Raw genomic sequence first — 25,070 nt, 5'->3', positions numbered from 1 at the left:
ATTTTCGTCAAATATGGATTTAACGTACGTAATCCATTTAAATTTTGCGGGGTTTTGAAAATGTAATTTGAGCATTAATTTATACATAATGGAAGATAACTTGTTATTTTCCGATAACAAGTTATTCCAAAACAACACCATTTTACGTTTAATAATGGTTTCCAAAGGGAATCTTCCGAGTTCCCCATACACCATATAATTTGGTGTACTGCTTCTTAATTTCAAAATGTTTTTGCAAAATTGAAGGTGTATTTTCTCAATGCTTTCTTTATTTTCAAATCCCCATACCTCTGAAGCATATAATAAAACAGGACTAACCAATGAGTCAAAAAGTTTTAGCTGCAAATCGACGGGAATACATATATTTTTTATTTTTCGGTATAGAGCATACAAAGACTTCTGTGCTTGAACAAGAAGTTTTTTTCGTGCTGTACAAAAGCTACCGTTGTAATTGAAAAGTACACCAAGGTAGCAGTAGGAATCAACTATTTCAATTTTTTCACCATATATCATAAAATTCTGATTTCTTTTTACTTTCCTTTTACTAAAAATCACTGCTTTGGTTTTGCTTTGGTTCTGCGAAGCAGGTTGTGTAGACTGTGAAGAGTCAAAAATAAATTACATGGTTCAATAAATTCAAAATAAATGATTGCCATTCATTATAAATAAATTTCTATCAAAAAAAGGCTCAAATAACTTTTAATATTATTTATAGTTACAATTACAACGTACACAACATCAGAGTGGGCGTGTCACCATAAAAGTTGACAACATTGAAAATAAAGTTAATACTTTAATCTAATCAGAAGACAGTAAATACACCAAATTTATCCATTACAGATTAAGGGAAAACATTTAATTTTTTTTTCAATACTTTGTGTTTGAAATATATGCACTTTTTGCTTGTTATTATTTTTTTATAACTATATACTTGTCATAGAAAAAATGAAAAGTGTTCACCTTTATAACAGGACTGAACATTTTTTAAGATGATACTTTTTAAAGTTGTTTATTTCAAGATGCATAATTTTATCATTTCTTTAAAGTTTTTTTTGTGATTAAATTTTAAGTGCACTGCACTTGAAGAAGCAAAATAAAAATCTGAAAATAAATATTTTAAGGTCAAGTAACAGTAAATGAACGCCGTCTAGCGGATTCCGCGAAATATTGCGACGTTTTATACGAATTACGTCCCTTTGACCAGATTTTGCAATGTTAAAATTGCACCCGGCGACTTTTCGATGGGACAACATTAACGGTAAATTTGACGGAAAGTATGTTACTTCTAGGAGAATGAACTTGTTTTTCTAAAATTAAAAATTGAAAATGAATATGAAAACAGTCATGAAGACGATCTTCAAAATGAAAATCAGGTGTTTGACTGGCGTCAGGGACGTAGGGTGGTAGAGTTTTTAGCTCACCTGGCCCGAAGGGCCAAGTGAGCTTTTCTCATCACTTTGCGTCCGGCGTCTGTCGTCGTCCGTCGTCGTCGTCGTCCGTCGTCGTCCTGCGTTAACTTTTACAAAAATCTTCTCCTCTGAAACTACCAGGCCAAATTAAACCAAACTTGGCCACAATCATCATTGGGGTATCTAGTTTAAAAATTGTGTCCGGTGACCCGGTCAACCAACCAAGATGGCCGCCATGGCTAAAAATAGAACATAGGGGTAAAATGCAGTTTTTGGCTTATAACTCAAAAACCAAAGCATTTAGAGCAATTCTGACTGGGGTAAAATTGTTTATCAGGTCAAGATCTATCTGCCCTGAAAATTTCAGATGAATCGAACAACCTGTTGTTGGGTTGCTACCCCTAAATTGGTAATTTTAAGGAAATTTTGCTGTTTTTGGTTATTATCTTGAAAAATATTATAGATAGAGATAAACTGTAAACAGCAATAATGTTCAGCAAAATAAGATTTACAAATAAGTCAACATTACCGAAATGGTCAAATGACCCCTTTAGGAGTTATTGCCCTTTATAGTCAATTTTTAACCATTTTTTGTAAATCTTAATTATCTTTTACAAAAATCTTCTCCTCTGAAACTACTGCGCCATATTAAACCAAACTTGGCCACAATCATCATTGGGGTATCTAGTTTAAAAATTGTGTCCGGTGACCCGGTCAACCTACCAAGATGGCCGCCATGGCTAAAAATAGAACATAGGGGTAAAATGCATTTTTTGGCTTATAACTCAAAAACCAAAGCATTTAGAGCAATTCTGACATGGGGTAAAATTGTTTATCAGGTCAAGATCTATCTGCCCTGAAAATTTCAGATGAATCGAACAACCTGTTGTTGGGTTGCTACCCCTAAATTGGTAATTTTAAGGAAATTTTGCTGTTTTTGGTTATTATCTTGAAAAATATTATAGATAGAGATAAACTGTAAACAGCAATAATGTTCAGCAAAATAAGATTTACAAATAAGTCAACATTACCGAAATGGTCAAATGACCCCTTTAGGAGTTATTGCCCTTTATAGTCAATTTTTAACCATTTTTCGTAAATCTTAGTTATCTTTTACAAAAATCTTCTCTGAAACTACTGCGCCATATTAAACCAAACTTGGCCACAATCATCATTGGGGTATCTAGTTTAGAAATTGTGTCTGTTTACCTGGTCAACCTACCAAGATGGCTGCCATGGCTAAAAATAGAACATGGGATAAAATGCAGTTTTTGGCTTATAACTCAAAAACAAAAGCATTAAGAGGAAAACTGGCATGGGTTAAATTGTTTATCAGGTCAAGATCTATCTGCCCTGAAAATTTCAGACGAATCGATAGTCAATTTTTAACAATTTTCATAAAATTTGTAAATTTTTACTAACACTTTTAACTGAAACTACTGGGCCAATCATTATAGATGGGGATATATGTACGCAGCAAGAATGTTCAGTAAAGTTAGATCTACAAACATATCACCATCACCAAAACACAATTTTGTCACGAATCCATCTGTGTCCTTTGTTGAATATTCACATATACAAATGTACCAAGGTGAGCGACACAGGCTCTTTAGAGCCTCTAGTTATATCTGCCGACCAGTTAAAACAAGTGTAGAAACTGTTGCTCACTACTATTTCTACATAATTGTGATGAGAAAAAACAGTGTGGTCTAGGAAGTATTCTGTATATGTAGTATGTCAAAACTGTCCTTACAAAAACCCTATATTCGCTGGGAAAAGACATCGTCTAGCAGAAAATAAGCAGAAGGGGGTGCAAGTTTGGGACATTAATATTAAAACTTAGTATTGTACGGGAAGACAAGTTTGGGACATTTATAAATGTTTCACGATCATTAATCCATCTCTACATTTTGTATTCTAACGTGGTTTTTTTTAATGGTGTTTTCTTTCACGTCCGCAATTTCGATGTTTAAAATAGAACACAAATCTTTAAATAGATACAGAGGGTGGCCAAAAGTATTCGTCAAATATGGCTGCCGTGTGAATTGACAATCAACTGCTTCATAAAATGAATCTTATTTTACTCAGTCAATAAAGAAAAATAAAACAAAACTGTACCTTTAATATTTAGTAAGGTGTCCCTTTAATCTAACATGAATAATTCTCCTAGGAATTGAGTCATACAAACTTCTAATGTCACGAATTTAAAGGAATACTTTGCCAGATCCGAAAAATCTCCCTGTACAGTTCATCTTTTGAATTTATGTTATACACCCGAACCTGAAGTTTTCTTTTGATATACAACCATACATTTTCAATAATGTTCAAATCGGGTGATTGTGCTGGCCAACTCATATTTTTCAGATGTGTCCTCGCTATGTAAGCTTGAGTCGAACGAGCCCTATGCACCGGAGCATTGTCATCCTGGAAAAGATAGTCATTTGTAGGAAAATGTCTTGCAATAACGGGCCAAATATTATCGTCCAGAATGCTGATATACTTGTCAGCGTTTATATATCACTCAACTTTCGTAAGTGTCCCTACACCTTGATAGCATATACATCCCCACACCATACTGCTAAATTTTCGGTCAATTTTATTTTGCACTAAGTCCGGTCTCCAGCCTTCCCCTTGCCTTTTCCATACATATACGCGCCTGTCCTGTCCTACACACACTTGAGACTTATCACTGAATATAACCTTACTCCATTGGTAATTGAGTTGTCCACCATCTCTTTTGCCTACACCATGAAAGACGTTTTTTCCGATTGTCAAATTTGATAACAACTTTCTTTCTGTACACTCCCCGAAAAAATCCGTGATCCCTCAAACGTCGTCTTACAGTCCGTTTAGACACTTGTATTTGTACATCCCTTTGTTCATTAAACTTCGAAGTTATGTCAGCAAGCGGTGTTCTCCGATCTTTTTTTACAATTTTTTCCAGCTGCCGGTAGTCTCTGTCCACTGTGACATGGCGCGGGGCCTCCCTGATCCATATATATGGGTAAAAATTAACCGAATTAAAAAAAATGTACCCTAGCTGAAAGTAGCATCTAAAATATAAAATAGAACTGTTCTCAGTTCTATTTCACTCATAAAACTTGAAGGTCAAGAACGAGATTATATCTATCATCTCTATATCATACTACTACTATATATACCTACTGAAAAGTATGCATAGTGTCACAGACTTTCAGTACCTTAAGTAAAATGTAAATCCCGTAAGTAGTCAGTACTTCAATAAGACAGCAACCAGACAACAACACAAGACCAAAAGAAAATTAAAAAAGAAAAGACCTTATGATATGCATTTGTCGATTTGGAAGGGAGGGGTGCAGGGATCCTAATCCCGGACTTTAAAACATGAAATCCCGAGGTCCCGAATTTTAAGTTAAATCGAAATTTAAATCCCGTCATCCCGAAATTCGAAAAAAGACTAGCCGGATCCAGACAGGATCAATCCCGAAATGCCGTGCTGAAAATCACCCCATCCCGGAGTCTCGTTAAAGGTCCCCCCCCCTCGTTTGTGTAGATGGACTAAATAACAAAACACAATATTTCCAGTCTTCCAGTCATCACTCAGCCTGTGTGCGATTGTTTTTTGTTTTTTTTTTCGGTAAATATATATGTACATCTGTTTTTATGTCATATCTCAACCTCCGTATGTTTGGTTTCCTTGGAAATGTTTTTACACGATGTATATATGAAAATTGTCAAAATTGAACAAACCTGAAAGTTTGCAAAATTATAAAGAATAACAACGGAAAATAAAATAATTATTTAATACAATAGTGTAGACCATGTACAGAATTAAGAAATCATGTAATGATAGAAGAATTTTACAAAATCGTTAATTGAAGATTTTACAGAATGAGCGTTGTATTTAAAGATAAAGAACATTTAGGTCCACACTTCATATGGACCCTTAAAAAATCGTTGGATTATCTCGCTGGTCAGTAATGAATAAAAAATCACTGGTCAATTTAAAGGTGGTTGTAAGTGATGCAATATATTCTTATTTTCCTGTTCCCCTTATGTAACTTCCAGTTTTATTGAAGTTTACATGTTTAATTTAGTTTCCTGTTATTACTACCCCCATTTATTTGTCGCATGTTGTGTGTCATGTACTGATTCTATATATACTTCGAGCATACATATGTACACTTATGGAACAATAACCATTTAGGAAACTTTTTAAAACGTTTTTGTAGACTTGTATACAATAATTTTATACAATACAAAAAAGATATTAACAAGGATGTCAGTTCGTCTGGGTGTTATACTTGTTAACTTGCGGATGTATAAATAACCACATGATACTCTTTCAAGAATTTGTAGAATCATTGATATAATGTTTGTTTATATATTCGATGTTTTTTCTTTTATTTTTGCCAACTTTTTTACAAAACATCAAAACTTTGCAATTTTTAAAAACAGATTTCATTTTGATTTCTGAGCATTTGTGTGAAATAGGAAGATAGTTTAGATAACTGATTATACATTTTTGACACATAAATCTGTATCAAATCATTATCTTATTTTATTGAAAGCATATCATTTACATATTTATCACTTTTAAAGATCAATTATTGCAAGATAAGTATCCTCGGGCATGGTCAAGATTCCTTCATTACTTGTATCTAAGTCCATGCATATAAATCTCGTTGAGACAGCAGGTACCAAAGATGTTTTGCGCTGCAGGAGTTTAAATTTTACCATTCCATCTTCAACTGTCAATTTGTTAAAGTAAAGTCCGCGAATAATTTCACTACCTTTTAGAAAATGTGCACCCCATTTTTCAGTGGTATCAACGCTTAACACTTGTGCTTTTCCCGAAGCTTTCAACAAAAAAATAATCATCGTTGGGATCATCGGCAACAACGGCAATGATACATCCTCTGTTGACTAAGTCTTTTATCTCGGTTTCATCCTCGTCAACAATATCGTTTTCCCTATTAAGCTCATCTTATCTTGTCATTGTTATTTTTCGTTCCGTTCCGGTGATATGTCAATTTTGACAATGTGAATTGTTGCCATTTATACACAAATCACATGAGTAACAGGATAATTTTTTTACCGAAATAATTCCGTTTTCTAGGCAATGTACACGGTGAATAGACCTATTGTCTAGCACTGGTTTAAATCGCGGCAGTTCGTCACGCTCTATATTGTCTAATAGTCTAAAAATTCTACGTTTACAACTTGCACTTTCATTTGGTTTTGTCAAATTTTGAATGGCGAATTGATACAAATCTTCAGCTGTTTTGATAGTAACTTTACTTCGAAGAACAGCAATATCGGCCTGTCGTTTTACAAAACCACCTGCGGCGTCCTGTGGGCCTTTCGCATGATTGGTTTAAAAAAAATTGCGAAAGTATTGATCAAATCCAAAGTCTGCTTTAGAATAACTGAAGTCATCAAGACAATGTCGGCTTTTGTATTGAGCTTGACAACCGTCTGTAAATTCGTGAATCGTAGTAACATGTGCAGAAATGGAACTTAAATAATTGGTTACAAGTTTTCTAACATCATGCGTGAAATACTTGTCGTGTGACTCATCTGGACTAAACACAAAAAATTGTTCTGTTATTATAGATGGGTTTTCGACGGTACTTTCCTCTCCGTCAATTTCTAATATGGCATGTCTATATATCAATGTGACATGGATAGATATTTCGAGTCTTGCAAAATAAGATGATTGAATTTAAGTTTTTTCGAAACATCGATAATTTTCTGAAAAATCGTGTACGAAAATGCAGTGTTGTTGTGGAAGATTTTCTTTCAACATTTGGAACTGTTTATTTTACCAGTTTGCGCGAAATTGGTGAGACGGGAAAGTTTTTAAAATATCTTTGAAGTAGGTAAACATTTCACCAGGCTTTGTTGTTTTGTTAATAAGCATTAACTTTCTACGGGACGAACCTTTGGTTTTAATATTAACATACTCGTATCGTTCCCATTTTATATCAGGAGCCAATTCAGAAGTATCTAGCTCTTCTTGCATCAAAATCAAACCGTGAATACCGCAATTGTCACAATTTCTATCGAGACACTCAATTTTGTGATTTTTATCATGAGCTTCTTTCTCGCACAAAGTTGTATTAATCAAATCTGAAAGCGTCTCGAATACCTTAATCTGGATTGTATCGGCAACATCATGATTTGTCAAAACATTTTTTCTGAACTCCATGCATTTTTTGAAAATACTCCGGGCTTCTATATGGTATCTACAACAGCAAGTAGACATGTCTTGTTGTCTAGCTACTCTTACAAAGTATGGTTTCAAGTTTTCAAACTTTCGCTGTTTAATTTTAATATCAGGAGGATGTGCTGTTTGGAATTCTAAAAAAGCTTCTGTTTGTGTTTTATTTAATACATGTATCATGTGCCATGAGTAAATGTGTGGTCCTAATCTTACATTCGTTTTATGTCTTTCTTGTTTCCGGTAGATCGAGATATTGATGGAGAAAGCCAAAAGTCATAAACAGTTTTCTTTTCATCTTCAGACATTGCGTCTGATCTAGTTTTTCTATAGGTATACGTCCAACTTGATTTTTCAGTTTGTAGAACACGCGTTCTCGACTTTCGACCTTTTGCCAAATTTTTTCGGGTAGTCCTAAATTTCTGGCTACTTTTACTTTCATTCTATTTTTTTGTACTTCGTTTCCATTTACAGCTGAGGTTATAATAGATACCCTTTTTTCGCGCATCGTCGCTTCTTTGTCCTTTTGAATAATTTTCATATCTTTAATGATTGATGAATCCATCGCGGACATTTCTCTCTGTTCATTAGATGTTAATATTTGAAGTTTCTGTAAAGTAGCGACAGTTGGTGATATACATGCACGTTTTATATGGATATCTGAAGATATCAAAGCTGCACGTTTTGTTGGGGTTCTTGGCAAAGCGTCCTTCATTTTTTTCAATGACCTGCATTTTGACATTTTAGTATTAAAAGAATTGTCAAGTTCCTCCTTTGAATATGTCCTGACTAGCTCCTCCCTGCGTTTTCCCCTATGATTTCTTACATACTGTTTGGTTTTTTTCTGCTTTATTTTACTCTTTTTATGCCTTTGTTTTCTCATGATAAGCGCCTTAGGATTGAGACTAACATTTTTTTCTGCATTTCGCCGACTAGCATTATACTCATTTTTATGTTTTAGTTTTGAATCATTTTTCTGTTTTTTACGCTTCTCGATTTTTTTTATCTTATACCATAATATTCTTTCACTTTTAGTTTGAAAACTTGGTATTCGTTGACCCTGTACACTCATATCTTCCTAAAAAAAATAAAGAGTCTTAGACAAGGTTTCTATGACTTCGGTTCTAAAAACAACTATCTAATGATATTTTTTTCATTACTTGCTCTTTACATGTTTTAGAATAAAAGTTGAATTTTCCGTGGCAGATGTATTAGACGGACTTGTATTCCATTCGATAAGATTGTTACGAGATTTGCAAATACTATCTAAGTGTACATGCATGTAATAGTTGCCACTGAACTTACCGCAAACAACAATTAAATAGGTAAATATGTAACGATAGTATTCCGATAGTAAAACTTTGATTAGTGAAAATACTTATCGATTTTTTGACGCACGCGAATTTTGATTTTAAAATAAACTCTGCATGATACTGTATATATTTTTTAGGGAAAATATCAGATCGGAAATGTTCCTGTTTAATCATTTAAAGTGTTACGGGTCCATGAAGAACTGGTAATTTTTTCCAAACGTCTTTTGTTCAAGCGCATGAAAATGGAAATCGTACTAGCAAAGATTTTATAACAAAATGTCTACATCTATAATGTTATTTATAAATTTGAAGCTTGTGCGACTGTGAAATACAATTTTCAGATAATACTAACATTTAATTTATGCATCACATATCATCCACCTCATACATGTATTTGATTTGAACCAATGCGATAACTGCACGTAAGACAACTGTGTAGATACATGCGCGACACTTTCGGTAATTGTTTCAAAATTATAACGCTAAGTTGACGTTTCCGTGCAAAACGTTCTTTTTTCACTTGGTAACATTTCGGGGAGACACGAACAACTTGATAGAAATTAATGAATTATTGCGCGATTCCCGAAAACTAAAGGCTTACTAAATTAAACCTGTACAAAATCACATTTCGGAAATCAACTTTTTTTTAAGGAATTATTTGTTTTGTACCAAATTGTATCTCACTTCATTTATTATAGGTACTAAGAAACCCTAACAATTGCACTTTGGTAACATTTTCGGGAGACACAGAAAAAGTTGAAAAAATATAAAATGGTATATGATACGTTAGATATTGTTACATATTCGTAAAACATAATGAAATCACATTTTTATGTTAAGGCGACATATCTATTCTATGATTTGTGTGTAAATTCCACAATGTCAAACTTCTCGCTATACTATTTTTGTCCTCAGTCTTTAGTCTTTAGAAATGTCAACTTGACACTATAATCTCTATCTGTAATTTCGATCACTCTGGTAATTTTATGTCTCTATTGTATTAAACTCATTAGTACATTTGTATTTATGATGTGGCACTGCAGAGAAACTAAATAAATAATTAAATAATTAATTCAAAAAAAAAAAAAAAAAAAAAAAAAAAAAAAAAACCCTTATAAAACCTTAACTATCTATTTTGTGAACCTTCCAGTATCTTTAATAAAAAACCCTAACAAATGTTGAATATCTTCTATGTGATGTTTGTAATTATCATTTTCTGTTGTTGCTAATAGTACTTCTGATTCAAGTGTTAGTTTTGATGTTATGAAATAGAGTGCAGAGCGGAGTTTTTCTCTAGCCTCCTCATAATTTTCACAATCCAGAAGATAATGGTCAACTGTTTCTATTTGTCCACAGCTGCATTTGTCGATGAGTGCTGGGCATATCATTGATTTATATGAGTTTAAATTGCAATATCCTGTTCTTAAACTAGTAGAACTAGTAGTTATTCTATATATTTCAGTTGACGGTTTGTCTTTTGGAAGTGTATTCTTAACATTTTGTTGAAAGGCATACTATCTCCTTCCTTTTTCACTGGTGTCCCATCTGTTTTGCCATTTGAACATAACACTGTCTTTTGCTCCTTTTTGTATATCCTGTTTGGTAAATATTGGAATACTTTGTATTTTTTCTGCCTCCTGTACTGCTTTTTTAGCTAGTTGGTCTGCTAGTTCATTACCTTGTATGTCAGCGTGTCCAGGGGTCCATTCAATGGAAACAATGATTCCTTCAGATTTTAGTGCCAATATACCGATTTTAATATCATGAATAGTTTTGCCGTAATTATCTGATTTCCAATTTAAAGTTAAAATTCCAATTGCTGATTGGCTGTCTGAGAAAATTTTGATAGATTCAGTGTTTTTTCTGTTGTTTGGAATTATAAGAAAATCTATTACCAGCTTAATAGCTACTAATTCCCCTAATAAAATAGATCCTCTATTGGAAACTGGCTGTGTTAACTCCACATGTTCTGTGCTGTTTGATATTAAAATAGCTGCCCCAGCCCCGCATGGACCTGGGTTTCCTTTGCAGGAGCCATCAGTGAAAGCTAATGTTGTATTCTTTTTAAGTTGATGTATTTTTCCCAAAATGATAGTCTTTCCCTGAAATGCTTGTTCCTCTGATCTAGTCTTTGAACTTCCGAGATTTTTCCAATACTCTGGTGGTGATTTTGAGGCTGCTAACCCTCGGAATTCAAATTGAGACTCTATACAATCAGAATCAATCTCTGTTGACCTCTTCATGTCTTCAGACTGTAATACCATGATTTTTCCAATTGGTGAGATTATCTTTTCAAGTTCATTTATATTTTTCCAATCTTCATAAATTTGTTTAATAGGGATAGTGATTTTATATGATTTTATTTTTGCAATTTGTCTTATACCAGCTTCTTCTCTTTTGAGGTCCAGTGGTAGTATTCCTGCTTCTACTTCTAAGGCTTCTGTACTAGCTGTTGCTGGTTGGTTGAGACATAAGGCTAGTCCTTTTCTTTGAATAGCATTTAATTTATCTATATGCGTGTTGTTGTTGATTTGCCATACACTGCTAGCATATAACATTGTAGACAGCACTATACTTTGATATATCTGTATTAAAATTTTTGTAGATATCTTTGCTATTCCCTTGATGTTTCTGATTATCCCTAAGGATTTTTGTGCTTTTTGCTCAACAGTGTCTATGTGTTTATTGAAATTACATTTTTCATCTAAAGTAAGGCCTAAAATTTTGGGGTTAGGATTATATTTTAATTCCTTTCCTTGTAACATTATCTTGATGTTCTCCTTTGTCATACCATTTCTGGAAAATACACAAAATTCTGTTTTTTCTATACTGAGGTTTATTCTCCATTTTGTTGACCATTCATGGATAGAGTTGATATCTTTTTGTAACTCCTTCACTAATTCATGTTTGTCTTTGCCTGTTTTCCAGATTGTCCCATCATCAGCAAATTTACATTTGTTAGAGGAAATTTTAGCAAAAATATCAATAATAAAGATGTTGAAAAGTAAGGGGGATATTACTGATCCTTGTGGAAGCCCAATTTGAGTTTTAAACCATTGTCCCTGATGCTTGTTTATATTACATCTTGCTTCTCTGTTTTTAAAAAAATTCTCTATCCATTTCCAGATTTTACCTTTAATTCCATATCCATGTAGTTTTGTTAAAAGTCCTTCTCTCCAAACACTATCATAGGCCTTTTCTAGGTCAATCATTAATGCGATAGTACTTTCATCTTTATTAAATCCATTAAAGATGTTTTGAACAAATGATAATAAAGCATTGTCTGTGGAGCGGAAATGTCGAAAACCTTCTTGTTCTTTATCTAATATAAATTTTGACTCTACATAACCTTCTAACCTTGATGTTACTATTCTTTCCATTAGTTTACCTAGTATGCTTGTTAAGCTAATTGGACGATATGATGAGGGATTATTGTAGTTTGGTTTACCAATTTTTTTGATGAACTTGACATTTGCTTGTTTCCATGATTTTGGTAAGGAACCCTCATCCCAGGATTTATTCATTATATATAATAAAGTGCTATACAGATTATCATCTCCATTAATAAATAGTAATGAAAAGTAATTATCAGGTCCTGGACAAGTTTCATTTTTTAGTCTGTAAACTGCACCAGCCAGCTCATCTTGTTTTATTAATATCCTTGTCATCCTCTAAGTGTTGTTCTTCATCATTTGAGATTGAATGATATTTGTCCATTATTTCTTTATAAAATTTTGCATTAAAGGAAATGGGATTTAAGAGTTTTCCCTTGAAGAAAGTTGTTTCTAGTTCTTGACATTTTATTTCTTCTTTAAATGTTACGTTTCCATTTCCATCAACAAATGGAAGTACCATGTTATTATTTTGCTTCTTTGTCATTTTTCTAAATACACTCCATTTGTCCTTGACATTAGATGCTTTTGAAAGCTTTTCTGCTAAGTTGTTTCCCCATTCCTCTTGGGCCAAATCCTTTACTTTGTTGAAATTCAAGTCTTACAGTTCTACGGAATTTCAAAAATGGCAGCTAGACTTTCAACCGACGTCATAATAAACCTCAAATTTTAACGTGCTCAATATGATGATATTGTTTCCCTCCATAAGCATAACATATTTATTTGAAATCCGTCCAGGAGAAAGCATTTTGTTTTCATATGAATGATAAGTTCTTGTTGTTACATCTTACATGGGAATTATCTTCAATTCGTACACGTAAACATCGCTTAATAATAATATAAAACATAGAAATTACTTTTTTTTCACCTGATTTTATTTCAATTTGATTCAATTGATGCATCAAGACAGTTTACCGTTTATTAATACGTAGAATATATTTGATTTGGTCTTATTTGTGCATCAAAATAGTGTCAAATGATAAATAGTAGCCTGTAGCCCAGACTTAGAAGCTTACAAGTCTGGTGCAAAACTACATATGTACTGCTAAACCAAACCATGTTTTTATCTATATACAAAACAAATTAAAAAAAAAAAAAATGTTTTTTGAAATTATTGTAAATATGTATATTTTTTAATTTGTTTCCCTAGTATGTGCCTTCTTGTAATCTTCAACATATTGAAGTTAAGAAGTATTATGTAGATGTAGATGTAGTCCGAACACCGTGCATAACGTCATAGTACCAAAACACAAGCTATTACATGTTCCGCTGCTAAAGAAAGCGTTTTTTTTTTTTATTATATGCGATGTTCAGTAGGTCAACCTCTTTGCTCTTGCTTTTGTTCTGCCCACTGCAACTTCTACTAGCCAATTCCAGCTGTTTCTGGATGTAGTACTTCTCATCTCTTAGAACTGTGATATCATTCTTGAATTTATTAATCAGATATTGGTTCATTTCCTTATGTGCTTTCAAGCTATCAATATCATTCTCAATGTTATCCAGGAGGCAGTTTAAAGCACCATCCATTTCCTTATTGAGTTTATCAATATCTGCATCTTCATGGTTATACTTCTTCGAAATATCCAGTAATCTATTAAATACAAGTAGTTATAATCAGTTATAATTATAATTAAGAAAAATAAAACAGTATTTCTAATAAACAACATTATGTTGCGTAGGTAATTTCCTTAATTTTTCTGTTTGTAAATAAGCTATTAGTTGGGGCAATATGCGCAATTGTTTCTCCATAGGCCGTAATGGTCCAGCTCAGCCCATATCGTAAACTTGTATATGTATGATGGCTTGATTCGAAGCTGAGACATTTTCACATATGTGGTTAAATTTTCGGGGTACGAAGTGTGATTCATTTCCCCGTAAATTAGCATACCCCGAAAATCCTTTCGTGATGCGTCTCTTCATGGTAAAAAGTCCCTTTTTTCACACAATAATTTCTTTGAAAATTTAATACTTTGAATACATATAATAACTCCATAGTTTTTACACATTTATTCTAAGGTCCTATACTTTCCAGATCAACACAAATGGTTAAGCTCAGTCACTTGTTAAAAATTGAAACATGTCCAATATCACTACACAGAGATTTTTTGTTTACAAGCAAGTTTTGTGTTCCTCAATCGGAGGCGCATTAGGGATATTGTCCCAGTTCATTTACTGGTCCTTGACCTTATAACTTACAATTTTTTTCATTCTTATAGACATTGCACTTGCAGAAGAAATTATCTCAAAATGCATACTTTTATCATCTTTTCAAAAACAATTTGTGAAAAAATTTACAGTTCATTGCTATTGTAGAAAAATCTGAAAATTAATGCTTTACCTTGCATTTTTCTTTTATTGTTTAATGATTTTTGCTTTACAGAGATGATTATACCAGGAACTGCAATTACTACTCCTGGAGCTATTGAGATCGATACTACTACCCCTGGAGCTATCGAGATTGATACTACTACTCCTGGAGCTATCCAGATTGATACTAATCTTTCTAGAGCTCTTAAAATTGATACTACTACTCCTAGAGGTATTGAGATTGATACTAATACTCCTAGAGCTATTGAGATTGATACTACTACTCCTAGAGCTATTGAGATTGATACTACTACTAGAGCTATTGAGATTGATACTACTACTCCTGGAGCTATTGAGATTGATACTAATACTCCTGGAGCTATCCAGATTGATACTACTACTCCTGGGGCTATCGATATTGATACTACTACTCCTAGAGCTATTGAGATTGATACTAATACTCCTAGAGCCATTGAGATTGATACTACTACTCCTGGATCTGTCAAGATTGATACTACTACTCCTAGAGCTATCAAGATTGATACTTCTCCTAAAGCTATCAAGATGGATACTACTACTCCTAGAGCTATCAAGATTGATACTTCTCCTAAAGCTATCAAGATTGATACTACTACTCCTAGAGCTATCAATATTGATACTACTACTCCTAGAGCTATCAATATTGATACTACTACTCCTAGAGCTATCAAGATTGATAATCCTACTCCTAGAGCTATCAAGATTGATACTCGTACTCCTAGAGCTATCAAGATTGATACTACTACTTCTAGAGCTATCAAGGATGACACTACTACTCCTAGAGCTATCAAGATTGATACTACTACTCCTAGAGCTATCAAGATTGATAATCCTACTCCTAGAGCTATCAAGATTGATACTATTCCTAGAGCTATCAAGGATGACACTACTACTCCTAGAGCTATCAAGATTGATACTACTACTCCTAGAGCTATCAAGATTGACACTACTACTCCTAAAGCTATCAAGGATGACACTACTACTCCTAGAGCTATCAAGATTGATAATCCTACTCCTAGAGCTATCAAGATTGATACTCGTACTCCTAGAGCTATCAAGATTGATACTACTACTCCTAGAGCTATCAAGATTGAAACTACTACTCCTAGAGCTATCAAGATTGATAATCCTACTCCTAGAGCTATCAAGATTAATACTACTACTCCTAGAGCTATCAAGGATGATACTACTACTAGAGCTATCAAGATTGATACTACTACTCCTAGAGCTATCAAGATTGATACTACTACTCCTATAGCTATCAAGGATGATACTACTACTAGAGCTATCAAGATTGATACTACTACTCCTAGAGCTATCAAGATTCATACTACTACTCCTAGAGCTATCAAGATTCATACTACTACTCCTAGAGCTATCAAGGATGATACTACTACTAGAGCTATCGAGATTGATACGACTACACATGCCATTGATGGCCATGATCGACCCAAGAAGAAGGATAAAGTGTAAGTGATGAATTAAAAAAACGCATAAATATTTCTGTGTAATGGTATGATTTTCATATTAAAAGCTATCAAACTCAACTTACCAATTAACATCAATTAGATATTCCTAAGATTTTGGCTATGTAACATTCTGACGGTAAATATATTTATATAGGCTGACATTAACTACACTCCCAGTATCAAACTTATATTAGTCACTGGAAGCTTAAGAATATTGAGCATGCAGGTGCACCCACCTCAGAATAAAATAAAATTTCACACAAACACATGATTTTCAGGCGAGATAACAGAAAAATTAAGAAAATTACCTACGCAACATAATGTTGTTTATTAGAAATACTGTTTTATTTTTCTTAATTATCTCCATTTCATAACTGATTATAACTACTTGTATTTAATAGATTACTGGATATTTTAAAGAAGTATAACAATGACGATGCTGATATTGATAAACTCAATAAGGAAATGGATGATGCTTTAAACTGCCTCCTGGATAACATTGAAAATGATCTTGATAGCTTGAAAGCACACAAGGAAATGAACCAATATCTGATAAATAAACTCAAGAATGAGCACACAGTTCTGAGAGATGAGAAGTACTACATCCAGAAACAGCTGGAATTGGCTAGTAGAAGTTGCAGTGGGCAGAACAAAAGCAAGAGCAAAGAGGTTGACCTTCTGAACATCGCATTTAATAAATTGGATCAGAAGGAGAGAAGCACAAGAAAGCGCATTGCTAGTTTGAAAGCTGAGCTCTCCCTCATTATCTCAAAGCTAGACATGACAAAATCTAAGAAGGAAAAGCCTATTGTTCCTCCTCTTGATCTGTCAAAACTTGGTGAGCGCAAAGTTTTGCCACCATTGAAGAATGCACCAAAAGCACCAAGAAAAGGTGTAAACATGAATTCTTTGGCCAAGGAAAACTTCACTGATTTCAACACTGGTACCAAGAGGAGAATGAAGGCGCCAGAACCAAAGCTGTCAAACAGTACACCTATCCTGCAGAATCATGTTTTTGTGAGACCAGCTCTTTCTGTAGGAGATAACAGAAAAACATATCCAAATAAAACTGGTACACTAAATGGTCCAAGGAACCAGCATGATAAGAAGACTGTCAGACAGGTAAGATAAAATATAATGTTGAATGATGCCATTTATAAAAGGGATGATAAAGTAATAACACCTGATAAGGGGACTGTCAGACAGGTAAGATAAAACAGGAAGCTGACTGGTGCCATGGATAAAAGGTACAATATCATCTGATAAGAGGGCCCGGCTGTCAGACAGGTGAGATAAAATATAATGTTGACTGGTGACATTCATAAAAGGGATGATAAAGTAATAACACCTGATAAGGGGACTGTCAGACAGGTAAGATAAAATAGGAAGCTGACTAGTGCCATAGATAAAAAGGACAATAAGGTTATATCATCTGATAAGAGGGCTGGCAGACAGGTGAGATAACATATAATGTTGACTGGTGACATTAATAAAAGGGATGATAAAGTAATAACACCTGATAAGGGGACTGTCAGACAGGTAAGATAAAATAGGAAGCTGACTAGTGCCAAAGATAAAAAGGACAATAAGGTAATATCATCTGATAAGAGGGCTGGCAGACAGGTGAGTTAAAATATAATGTTGAATGGTGACATTAATAAAAGGGATGATAAAGTAATAACACCTGATAAGGGGACTGTCAGATAGGTAAGATAAAATAGGAAGCTGACTAGTGCCATAGATAAAAAGGACAATAAGGTTATATCATCTGATAAGAGGGCTGGCAGACAGGTGAGATGAAATATAATGTTGACTGGTGACATTAATAAAAGGGATGATAAAGTGATAAAGTAATATCACCTGATAAGGGGACTTTCAGACAGGTAAGATAAAATAGGAAGCTGACTAGTGCCATAGATAAAAAGGACAATAAGGTTATATCATCTGATAAGAGGGCTGGCAGACAGGTGAGATGAAATATAATGTTGACTGGTGACATTAATAAAAGGGATGATAAAGTAATAACACCTGATAAGGGGACTGTCAGACAGGTAAGATAAAATAGGAAGCTGACTAGTACCATAGATAAAAAGGACAATAAGGTAATATCATCTGATAAGAGGGCTGGCAGGCAGGTGAGATAAAATATAATGTTGACTGGTGACATAAATAAAAGGGATATAAATAAAAGATATAACACCTGATAAGGGGACTGTCAGACAGGTAAGATAAAATATAATGTTGACTGGTGACATTAATAAAAGGGACAATAAGGTAATATCATCTGATAAGAGGGCTGTCAGAAGGTAAAATAAAATATAATGTTGACTGGTGACATTAATAAAAGGACAATAAGGTAATATCATCTGATAAGAGAATAGTAAGGCAGATAAAATGAAATATATTATTCCACTGTTTATACATATTGATCATGTTGATGGTTTATAATCTGGTATATATAATAATTTGATTGGTTGAGACTTTCCCACGTGTCATTCAACAAATCTGCATGATCCCCTTTGAAATGTCATATGTAAATTTGTCTCCTGAAAAAATACCAATGGAAGAAGGTGATTTGTAAGCAAACTTCTTATTATAATCACATTAATTTATTTACCATTTTTCCTAGGTTATATTCAAGAAAAAGCCAGTAATTACAAGGAAAGATGAGGGCACACAATCAGAGGTTCTCAAGCTCCCTGATATTGTTAAAGGATCTCAAATGATAGATAAATCCAAGATTGTTCCAAAGCAATCCTGTGAATCCAGAAGACCTGCACCAAGGGGTGCAGCTAGGAAACCTGCTCACCAGGAGAGACCACCATTTTGTTTTTAGATTATGTCTACTACATATTTCTCACACTTATACATAAATCATTCTATATAGTTCAAACTATTTTCAGCATTTATACAGACAAAATGTTCAATCATTTCAATTTAGTGATCTATGTTTTGGTGAAGTTTATGTTTTGATATTTGCAGTATATATTTATATCTCAGGGAATCAAATTTACAGTATTTAAATTCATTTATATATCCTGCCCTTTTATACATAGCAATATTTTTATGCTATGCTGTTTTATCTTAGCTTTTGAATTTTTCTTTAAATTAAAAGATTTTTTTAAATATAATATCCTGAACATTATTACTAGTCTACATTTTGTTAAGTTAAATTTAATTTTGACATTTTTTGCATGTGACTAGTATAGTTTGAAATGATAAAATCCAACTATAGATGCGTTTATAGTAGAAGTAGATCTGACACTTTGTATTTATTATATTTGAATTTGGTTAAGTTTAAAGAGTACGGTATTGCATCAGTTCATTGAGTCTATGTAGGGGCTGCCCTTCTGACAAAAGTAGGTCACTGGGATCTAACTATTATTCATGTTAAAATCTGATAAGGTTCAATTTAAATCCAAAAATTAGTTTATATTTTTCATGGTTTTTTTTAGTGGGGGAGAAAAAGGGCTTTCATATTTTTTCATATTTTTTTTTTAATTTACTGGTGAAAAACTGCATTGCTCTAAAACCTGTTGAACTAAAATTAAATTTAACTAAAACAGCATAGAATTTAAATTGTGCATCACTACTACATGATTTAGAGACAGGGTGCGACCTCTTGTTTGCATAGTAAAGTTGTAAGTCACTGGCGTGTATGAAATATGACCGTGAACTTACCTTTTGATTGCATGATGAGGTCGTAAGTCACTGGCGTGTATGAAACAAGACCGTAAACTTGACCTGCTACAAATCAGATAGTTACCATTTGGTCTGGGCTTCAAAGTTTTCTTTTTAAAAGGTAGGGGCTAGATCTGGTATTTTGGTGTGGGATTTTAAATTTTCTTTTTAAGAGTGAGGGTGTGATCTGGTATTTTGGTCTGGGATTCCAAAAAATTCTATTTGAGATCATTTTAGATAGAGTAATGCAGTTTATGCACCATTTCGTATTTGTAAATTCAGATTCAAAAGTTTTCAAACTTCTTTATTTTAAATTTGACTTTTAAATTACAGATCTATATTTTGTTTTGATAGAAATTTTGCAAATTTACACTATTTTATTTATATTTTTTTCATATTCAATTGAATATTTTTCCATTTATTAAAACTCAAAAAAATTTACTCAAATTTTCAATATAACCTTCATTCCATGTTATTTTTTTCTTATTTTTTTCAAGGGAATACACTAATTTATTATAAAGGTGACATTGCTATTGATTCAGCTGCATTTTAAGTAATGCAAATCATAATCTGAAATGGATTCTTTTATTATTTTGTTTCAAAAATAAAAATATTGGCAGCTTACCCATTTTATTATGTACTTTTTCTGAAATTTTTATACCTCATTTGCTGAATACTCTGTGCCAAAGCGCAATTACATTGTCAATATATGTAAATGATATTGTTGAATAAAATTATGCAAAGAAATTGTCTGTTTTTATCAAAAAAATATATATAAATATTTTTTCTCCGGTTAATATGATTTATCCTATATTGACTCTTAAAATTCAAGAGTATCTCAAATTGAGGGTAAATTATATGGCTTTCCAAATACCGTTTCGATCCTTAACATCACTGAAGAGATATTTATTGTCGAAATTCGGATCTGGTGTACAAAAAATAATATATTGACACCTTATGTTTGTGGCATAACATCTTGGCCACAAGTTTATTGTTTTCTGTTTAGTATTAAATTTATATTAAGATCCATTTTCTTACACATGTTACATCTTGTGATCAATTTTATTTGGCAATCGCCAATGGCAGTCAGCAGGGTTAAATAACATCAGTTGTTCGACCTAGTCAAAAAGTATACTCACAAAAATACTGAACTCAGAGGAAAATCAATTCGAAAAGTCCATAATCGCATGGCAAAATCAAATATCAAAACACATTAAAAACGAATGTTCAAGAACTGTCATATTCCTGACATGGTACAGGCATTTTCAAATGTAGAAAATGGTGGATTGAACCGGGTTTTATAGCGCTAACCCTCTCACTTTGATGACAGTCTCATCAAATTCCGTTATATTTACAGTGATGCGTTTACTAAACAGACACAATAAATAAAATAGTCAAAATATCGGTACAGCAGTCATCATCGTGTAACAATTTTAAAAGGATCAATTTAACAGAACACAAAAACGTCTATCTACAAACTTCTGTGTCACCTTTTAGTACGTTTATGTAGGTTGTTCAAGACCCATAAAATGGAATCCCTTAGTCTAGCACTAGATTGGTTTACAAATTGTACATTAAGTTCATCCAAATTTGTGACCCCTCTTTTGATGTTAGTCCCCTTGCTTTGAGACAGAAGAACAGGAGTGTATTTCTGCTGCAGACCTGCAGTATTGACTTTGATTTGTCTCAGACTTCTTCTTATATAATATAGCTATCGGTCATGAGAACAGACTTGCTTGGCAAGGAGTAATAATTTTATATATAAAAGGGGGATGGGGTTTTACAGATACAATTTTTTTTTTTTTGTACTAGGAATAAAAATAAACAAAAAAAGTAAAAATGGAGGTCACCTACGATGTCCGGTGTGCCTACATGATGGATCTAGTCAGCAGAGAAGATATTAACTGTATTTTTAATTATATTTTAAATTGCAAATGGGTATTACAGTATTAATAAAAGGCTGTTTTTATTTTCAGTATATTAATGAATAATAAGATACAATAAATTAAAATTTACATGTTTTTAATGGCTTAAAATTCAAGCTCGTTCTGCACGGGCACAAATTCTAAGTTTTGATTTTAACTTATTATTTGGCTTATTTTTGTGTAATTTATTTCTAAATGTACATTGAATGTACCTGTATTTTAAATGATTTAGGTGATGCTAATAGGGTATGTCAGTGTGGAATTCCTGAAAACTTTCAAAATGCTTCTCCGTGAAACAATCCAACCAGTCTTCTCACTTGAAGTCCTCTCAACAACCCCGTTATCATTGATTCGCGTGTCTGACGTCAGAAAATATTATACGTCACATATATTTGTCGTTCAATGTACAAACAAACAATTTTAAAACACTTAGGCAAATTATGTTAGCATACAGGGTTAAAAAATCAAAAGTATGTAAGAATAAATTTCAGAAATAGACCGAGATTTAAAATAGTCCAAAAATTATATAGAATTTATAAGAATCCACAAATAGTTAATTCCACTACGCAATTGAATGATTTCTTGAATGATTTTGACGTTTGTGGTTCAACGTATTTTGTAATTCATAATAAAAATGTATCATAATGACATCAAAATAGAACAATTTTATCATAATGACATAAAATAGAACAATATCATACCGACGGGTTCCTTCAAAGTACAGAGTCACGTTATACGAACCAAAGAAATACAAAAAGACGTATATACAAAACACACCAGCAAAAAATGAAAGACAATACAAACACATTGACGGGATGTATAAGTACCGAGCCACGCCAAATGGATATAACAAAAAAAAACAATCGAACAGTAAAAGTAATATTAATAATAGAACAAATACAAATGAAAGAACAATAAAACACGTTAAGATGATACACAACATCAGTACGCAGAATCTATACATCAAGACCATCATGTATTATTTGTGAAGTTGATACGGAATATTTATCAACAAGGTCTTGGTACCTTCCGATGAACTTTTTTTTAGAAAAAAGACGACACGTTCTTTGACATACCCCTGGTTCATCAACTTTCTACTCGGACGCTGATTACGTTTTACAACGTCTGAGTAGGAGCTGCAAGCGCTCGAATATCGAATAAGTTGGGGAAATATATATCCCGTATGCAAGTGAAGTTGGTATATTGCTACTAAGGTGGGGGGATTTATAATTTAAAAATTAAAATCGTCTCGTTTGTCATAGATTCTGGTACTGAGATGACTGTGTAAGTCAAAATTGAGATATAAGTCTAAAAATGAGGCAGAGGAAGCCGTGTCTGTTGTTTCTTTAATTTCTAGTTCTGGGGGATATATTAATGTAATATAACCCAATCAGAAAAGTTCGGATTGTTTATGGAAAGAACATCATCAATATATCTGAAAGTGAAATTAAATAATCTGGCTTCTTTGATCCTCTTGTTTTTGACAAGTGTCTGGAGGAACTCCGATTCATTTGAAAATAAGAAGAGGTCGGCAAGAAAAGGCACACAGTTTGTTCCCATAGGAATGCCGACAATTTGTTGGAAAAGTCTACCTCCAAACTCAACAAATATTTTATCGATAAGAAACTCCAGCATACTGACCACTTGTTCTTCTGTGTAGCATGTTTTACCTTTTTGTTTGTCACTATTAACAAAATAGGCCTTATGAAATACCAAAATAATAAATTTATAGCGTATGCTACCATTTTTATGTTGAAAGGCATTGTGGATTAATTCTTTTAAGCGATTTTTTAATTTCACATGGAGAATGGTGGTATACAGGGTTGAGAAATCAAAAGTTTTGATAGAACTAATTTCAGAAAAAGACCGAGATTTAAAATTGTCCAGAAGTTCTTTAGAGTTTTTAAGAATCAACATATGGTTAATACCACTACGCGAGTAAACAGTTGCACAGTATTTCTGAAGACCATCTTTCACTGCGGACAGAATTTTAGTCACTCTAATGGACAACTCTTTAGGGGAACATGAAGATGAGCAAGCAATATACCGTTGTTTGTACGGAATTTTGCTTTGGTATCCAATACAAACAAGGTAAGTCCTCCGATTTGGTGTTCAAAGTAATGTTTATTTAAGCCATGACTTATGATTTGCTAAAATCTCATCCTTATCAAATGATATGTGTTTAGCTCACCTGGCCCAAAGGGCCAAGTGAGCTTTTCTCATCACTTGGCGTCCGTCGTCTGTCATCCGTCGTCGTTAACTTTTACCAAAATCTTCTCTGAAACTACTGGGCCAAATTTAACCAAACTTGGCCACAATCATCATTGGGGTATCTAGTTTAAAAAATTTGTCCGGTGACCTGGCCAACCAACCAAGATGGCCGCCATGGCTAAAAATAGAACATAGGGGTAAAATGCAGTTTTTGGCTTATAACTCAAAAACCAAAGCATTTAGAGCAAATCTGACATATGTTAAATTGTTAATCAGGTCAAGATCTATCTGCCCTGAAATTTTCAGATGAATCGGACAACCTGTTGTTAGGTTGCTGCCCCTGAATTGGTAATTTTAAGGAAATTTTGCTGTTTTTGGTTATTATCTTGAATATTATTATAGATAGAGATAAACTGTAAACAGCAATAATGTTCAGCAAAGTAAGATTTACAAATAAGTCAACATGACCAAAATGGTCAGTTGACCCCTTTAGGAGTTATTGCCCTTTATAGTCAATTTTTAACCATTTTTCGTAAATCTTAGTAATCTTTTAGAAAAATCTTCTCCTCTGAAACTACTGGGCCAAATTAAACCAAACTTCGCCACAATCATCATTGGGGTATTTAGTTTCAAAAATGTGTCCAGTGACTCGGCCAACCAACCAAGATGGCCGCCATGGCTAAAAATAGAACATAGGGGTCAAATGCAGTTTTTGGCTTATAACTCAAAAACCAAAGCATTTAGAGCAAATTTGACAGGATGTGAAATTGTTTATCAGGTGAAGATCTGTCTGCCCTAGAATTTTCAGATGAATCGGATAACCGATTGTTAGGTTGTTGCCCCTGAATTGGTAATTTTAAGGAAATTTTGCCGTTTTTGTTGTTATTATTTTGAATATTATTGTAGTTAGAGATAAACTGTAAACAGCAATAATGTACAGCAAAGTAAGACCTAAAAATAAGTCAACATAACCAAAATGGTCAATTGACCCCCTAAGGAGTTATTGCCCTTTATAGTCAATTTTTTACAATTTTCATAAAATTTGTAAATTTTCACTAACATTTTCCACTGAAACTACTGGGCCAAGTTCATTATAGATAGAGATAATTGTAAGCAGCAAGA

General features: G+C 33.2%; 1 protein-coding gene across 1 annotated transcript in view; it reads left to right on the top strand.

Annotated features, from left to right (window-relative positions):
* Nucleotides 1–20,560, top strand: part of LOC143079267 (uncharacterized) — a 28,299-nt gene extending 7,739 nt beyond the window's left edge. Inside the window, exons 4-6 of the mRNA XM_076254509.1 lie at nt 14,697–16,131; nt 16,533–17,253; nt 18,761–20,560. Coding sequence (XP_076110624.1) covers nt 14,697–16,131; nt 16,533–17,253; nt 18,761–18,967 — 2,363 coding nt within the window. The 3' untranslated portion in view covers nt 18,968–20,560. The remainder of the gene's footprint in view (nt 1–14,696; nt 16,132–16,532; nt 17,254–18,760) is intronic.
* Nucleotides 20,561–25,070: the final 4,510 nt, after the last annotated feature.

This window comes from Mytilus galloprovincialis, chromosome 6, assembly GCF_965363235.1.
Source record: "Mytilus galloprovincialis chromosome 6, xbMytGall1.hap1.1, whole genome shotgun sequence".
Classification (NCBI taxonomy): Eukaryota; Metazoa; Mollusca; class Bivalvia; order Mytilida; family Mytilidae; genus Mytilus; species Mytilus galloprovincialis.
This window is presented reverse-complemented; position numbering and strand designations above follow the sequence as displayed.